Source organism: Pelophylax lessonae (genome assembly GCF_965119305.1).
Source record: "Pelophylax lessonae genome assembly, chromosome: 12".
Lineage (NCBI taxonomy): Eukaryota > Metazoa > Chordata > Amphibia > Anura > Ranidae > Pelophylax > Pelophylax lessonae.
In genome coordinates, this window is record NC_138779.1 from 102596251 (window position 1) to 102602250 (window position 6000).

The 6000-nt window shown below is 42.1% G+C and overlaps 1 protein-coding gene across 2 annotated transcripts in view; it reads right to left on the minus strand.

The window, feature by feature from the left end:
* The window catches only part of LMTK3 (lemur tyrosine kinase 3), a 158877-nt gene extending 155569 nt beyond the window's left edge, over nt 1-3308 (minus strand). The window contains exons 1-2 of one of the 2 annotated variants that reach the window (XM_082274377.1): nt 2956-3308; nt 2579-2706 (exon numbers count right to left, since the gene is read on the minus strand). In XM_082274377.1, coding sequence (XP_082130503.1) covers nt 2579-2666 — 88 coding nt within the window. In that variant the 5' untranslated portion in view covers nt 2667-2706; nt 2956-3308. Of the gene's footprint in view, nt 1-2578; nt 2710-2955 lie in introns of both variants that reach the window. The other variant, XM_082274376.1, reaches the window with a different exon arrangement.
* Between the last annotated feature and the right edge of the window lie 2692 nt (nt 3309-6000).

Consider the following 6000-nt stretch of genomic DNA (forward strand, 5'->3'; position numbering starts at 1 on the left):
CGTGGCCATGTATCCATCCTGGGGTAAATGCTAGCCTTCTCCCTTTTGGAGGTGATTCCACTCCTCTAATGCCATGCAGGAGGAGAGATACATATCACAATGCTTTAATGGGTTCAGCGACAGCAAGAAAACCAGACATAACTTTTTTTAACAGCTCCACACAGCGCAATATAACTCATGGCTTATGCTTTGCGGTGTGCTGCAGTGTGGGTGTGTTGAATGCTACTGTACAGAACCAAATACCAAATATGAGCAATAATATAGTGCACTAATGATGTTCAAAATATAGAAGCCCAGACATATCAATTTTTAGATCAGTTCAAATTTTTTAAGATTAGTCATTAGACAAGAGTTTAATAATTAACCTGAAGTCTTATATTGCAACGATCGTTTATGTGCTTTAATCTTGGGCAGCCAAATAGAAATCACTATTGGCATTTAAGTATAGTTAGAAAAATGAGAGCTGCTTCTTGATTGGTTGCTGTGGACTGCTGCACATGTTTGCACCATTTCAGTAAAGTAGGCTCTAGCAGGCTTATTCAATAAAGCAGCATAAAGTCACTCCTGCAGCAGGTAGGATACCTGTAAGTTACCTAAAATGTGTTAGATAAGTGGTTCTCAACCACCGGGCAGTGGGCTTCAGCCAGGCTGTGGTTTCCCTTCTCCTTACCTCCAACCAGATGAAGATCCCCTAACCTACCATGGTGCCCCCTACCTCCAATAGTGGCCTGTAGTGCCTATCAATATCCCACAGTGCCTCAGCCTCCTAGAAAACCCCCAACTCCCACAGTACCTCCAACAACGCAACCTAGTGTTCTGCAGTGTCCCATAGCTTGCAGCTGAGCCTCCAGCCTCCCATAGTGCCTCCGAATTCCAAAAGTCTCATCCAGCCCCTGCAGGACCTTCCAGTCTCTCACAGTGCCCCGCAAAGCCCCCAGTCTCCTGAAGAGACCCCATCCCCCAAAGTTGCCCTCAGCTCCCTCCAGAAACCTCATGCTCTACAGCGCCACCAAGTCTCCTACAGGGTCCCCTAATTCCTCCTTATCTTTTAATTTATTTTTTTTAATAATAGGGCACGGAAGATTTTGCAAGAATTTACTAGGCCCTGGTCTATAACGTTGAGAACGACTGCGTTAGATGAATCAGGCCGCAGGTTGGGTTGTGGTAGAACACACTGCTGTGGGCAATTGGGGATAGTGTCCTGGTTTCTAATTACTTAACATGCAGAGCATGAATGGGAATTATAACATGACAGTCTCTTACAACAAGCATCTCCCTTTACTGTGGCACTCTCTTGTTCCATGCTGCATTCTTTTGTAACATGGCTGTCTCTCAACATCTGACAATGGTGAAGATGGCCTTCAGGTAGATTTGTTGGCAAAAACTTAGCTAATTTGGTTGGTTAGGAAATATACCCGAGTTGCTATTAGGGTTCAGGTTTATGACAAGAGACCTTTGCAGGTCTCTAGTGCAGAGCAATGATTAGGTACAAAGCACAGTGACCCATCCGAAATGACTTTACTAAAGGAATACTACAAGATTAATCCTGATTCATGCCATAAATTACAGCATTTAGCACACTCAGCCTTTCCAAGGCCATAGTGCTAAGGAACTACAATTCCCAGCAGAGACTGGCAGAGCATGCTGGGATATGTAGAGAGGGTTTTTAAGCGGTCCAGCCCTGCCAATGTTGTCCATTCTCCTACAGCGCAATCTCATATTCTGTGTATACAATGCATAATCACACCCATGTTTACCCTAGGGAGCCTTTGAGGGAAAAACCTGACACGTCCACGGGGACTGAGCAGGGAGAAGTACAAATGCTGAAACACGTTTTACTGTAACAAATTTAGCAGCGAAAAACAAGCTTCGTTTCATTGTCTCTTCATCTCGTTTATGAGACCGCATCAGGTAACCCTTTCACAACCGTAACAAATTGAAGATTATTTAATAAGACAAGAAATAAAGACCAGTAGACCACAGCACAGAATAAGAAACCATGTCTGACTGCTCTGACCAATAAACCGCCTGGTTACTAGGAATTACTCTACTTTCTTCATCACCATTGCTTTTAGCCATACCTTCTAAAAATAAGCCTGCATGTGTCTCAATACATCATTAAGATTTCTAATTCCAGAAAAGAAAGGATTTTACAATCCAATTAAAATGCCTATCTTGGTTAATAAAACCTTTCTACCTAACGGGTTAAAGGTCCGCTGTCACAAGCCATTAGGTTTTATTACGACCTGCTAGAAATTTTATGCTATCGGCAACAGTCTTCCGAGAAGGCTATGGTTAATAAACCAAGGGTGCTAAGGGTTAAAAATGGTTGAGGCAAGGATAAATATACAGCGCCCGATGAGATAACCGAGACGCTGTGTGGAAAATGGGTGAAAGGCGCTACGGCATAGTAGAACAGTTGAAAAAAAAAATCAAAGAATGGTCTGCCAATGCTTCTCATCGGCATAAAAGTCCAGGTGAAATAGCAGCACATGCAGCCTGTATGGAATAAAATGGATAGCAATAAGACAGAGGACAAAAGGAAAAAAAGGGGGGGGGGGGAGGCTGGGTAGCTCACCGCTTTCTGCCGGGGCTGCTAAGGCCTTTTCGGGGTTGAAATACGACATGGAAACCACCAGGATTAACAGGGGGTCCAGTCTCAGCATCTTAGGGGGACAGATTCCTGGGTCTTGGAGAGATCAGACTCTGCTACAGCACAACATGAAAAAAAAAAACACACAAACAGAATTCAGTGGACATCATGAATGCAGATTGCATGCAATGCTTTACCATTATAACGTAAGCGCACAAAGTATGCGTGTTTAAACTAATGGGCACAGATGAGGGATGCAGCATCTGTGTGTATTAATGATGTCAGTGTCCCTATTGTGCATGCTTAAAATCATCAACAGAGATGGAGGTTAAAAAAGGGCCAATCACTTGCCCATGCCTTACCTGTTTCCCCATTGGTATGATGGCATTGCAGACTGCAGGTCTCCAGGTCTCATATCAAGAAAAAAAAAAAAAAAAAATCCTCGCTTGCCAGAAGGATAGCAGGAAAACATACATGCACAGACGGATCACAGGAAAAAAAAAATCCTTTCTGGGGAAGCAGGCAGAGGTAACGTGAGTAGAGATGATTTAATGTAGTAGTATTATTTCTGCCTGCTATGTGGTCTAGAAAAATGCTCACAGCAACAGATACACAGAGGAGGCAAATCTCTGCATTGATGTGCGAATGATTACAAAAAAGAATTGCATGATTCAAAAGGATGTATTAAAAAAAATATAATGATGCTGAGATTGATATTTTTTCTGCTCTGTATGTTGCAAGGGCCCCCTTCTATGTGATGGATAGGAGACCCTCCTTTTGTCCCACCTCCATGTCTTTAGATCTAGACATAGAGATTGGCTGCCAGCGATGTCATTTAGGATCCCTAGTAAAGGAGATGCTGTAAAGAGGAGGGAGAGAAGTGTCGTCATGGAGACCATCGTGGTAGCAGCCTCAGCAGCAGCCTCAGCAGCAGCAGCACTAACGGGGGAAACTGCAGGAGAACGGCACAAGCTAATTTGGTGGAAAGGCAGAGATGACATAACCTCCATTGTGGTGATGGCTAAAACAGTTTAGAGGGACGGAAAAGATATGTATGACTCATCAGGACCTTCATGTGATTCCCACATCCTAAGATGTGACATTGGAAACTAGAACGTCTACAAGGGGTATCAAGAGGCATGCCGGTCAATGAATTGGCCACCTTTATATAGCTGCTGGGCAAACACGACCAGCTTTAACACATTAATAGTTAGAACATATGCAACAGCAATACTGGGATTTTCTGTCTACTGTATTTACTACAAGGAAACTAGGACACATGCTTTAGGATAGCCATCGGCTTTAGATGGCAAACCTGGAGTCACAATCTGGCTGACAAATGTTTATTTTTTAATTTTTAATTAGTTCTTGCCTTTTTCCCATTTTTATTTCTCCTATTTTACATGTCATATAAAACATTGGAAAAAAAAAACCTAACTTACACAAAAGAGTTGTATTGCGATCGAAAATAAATCGGTATACAAATAACTAAAAAAAAAAGCAGGATATAAAACTAGAGTGGACATCCTACTACCTCTTGTACATACTCCTAGCTAGTTATGGGCATGCATTGTCCCCACATTATTTCTATCATTTCTTTTTTACTAATTATAGTTTGGCTTAAAAAAAACCCCCCAAAAAAAAACACTTTTCCCTGTTTTTTTTTTTATATTACTTATGAATGAAAGCTAGTTTTAAACACCTGGAAGATATAAAGAAAACCACTTTAACATTGTGGCTTTCCTAGCACACATTAATATTATAATTTTTCTAAATATAGTTTGACTTAAAAAAAAAAAACACTTTTCAGTGTTTTTTATATTGCTTATGAATTAAAGCTAGTTTTAAACACCTGCAATATATAAAGAAAAACATATTAATATTGTGGCTTTCCTAGCCTGAAAAAAAAAAAGATGAGGAACCAGAGTTTGCAATAGATATCAAAAAGCAACATTTAAAGCTGAACCTGGGCAAGTATAAGAAAAACAGCAATTAATACAGTGATTTATGCATCAAACATATTAAATGCATATAAAATTTAAGAGTTGTCACTTCTTCCTTGCAGCACTGGGGTCCCAGGTTACAGTCCTGGTAAGAACATTGTCTTCATGGATTTGCTATGTCCTCCCTGTGCTTGAGTGGGTTTCCTCCAAGTAATCCGGTTTCTTCCCACACTCTAAAAACATGATTAGAGGTTAATTGGCTCTTGTTTAAATTGGCTCTAGTGTGCGTGTATGGGGGAGAGGGACATTAGACTGTAAGCTCCTGGGAGTAGGGACTGCTGTGAATGTACAATATGTAAAGCACAGCAATAATTGTCAATACTATGTAAATGCCAGCAATAAATAATGATAATTCAGCTAGAAAAAGTACCTAAATCTCTATTATAATATCTTGGATCTGAAACATTATGTTTTAAAAAATTCACCATAATGGAACATGAAACAAGAAGAGTGTCCGTCTATATCAGTGGCGTAGCGTGGGTTGTCAGTGCCCGGGGCAAGGTAAGTAATTTGCGCCCCCTACACAAATCTACTAGACCACTACACTGACACCTACACTGACTTAGCTGATCACTAAACAGACCTACCTTATTCCTACACTGACCTACCTGATTACTAATACTGACACCTACACAGACCTACCTGACCACTACACAGACATACCTTATTCCTACACTGACCTACCTGATTACTATATTGACACCTACACAGACCTACCTGATTACTATACTGACACCTACACAGACCTACCTGATTACTATATTGACAATTACACAAAATGAAATGAATGGGCTGCCTACATGCATAACACCGGTAGCAATGTTATAAAGCTAGCCTCATATCCTTCAAATCACAATCCTGTCATTACAATAGTGTTCTCAGTCCCCCCTGCACATCAAAACCCCCTCTTCACATTACTGTCCTCAGCCCACCTTCATATCCCTCCACCCTCCCCTCACATCCTTGTCGTCACCCCCCCCTTTACATTCCTATCCTCATGCCCCTTTATATCATGCCCCTCCTCCTTCACATTTCTGTCCTCAGCCTCTCTCTGCATTCCTGTCCTTAGCCCCCTTTATATAACCTCCTTTCCGCCTTTACATTCCTGTCCTCATCCCCAGTACCCCTTTACATTCCTGTCCTCACCCTCTACCCCTTTACATTCCTGTCCTCATCCCCCACCCCTTTACATTCCTCTCCTCACCACCCCCCACCCCTTTACATTCCTCTCCTCACCCCAGTACCCCTTTACATTCCTCTCCTCACTCCCTACCTCTTTACATTTCTGTCCTCATCCCCCCCACCCCTTTACATTCCTGTCCTCACCACCCCCCCCCACCCCTTTACATTCCTGCCCTCACCCCAGTACCCCTTTACATTCCTGTCCTCACCCCAGTACCCCTT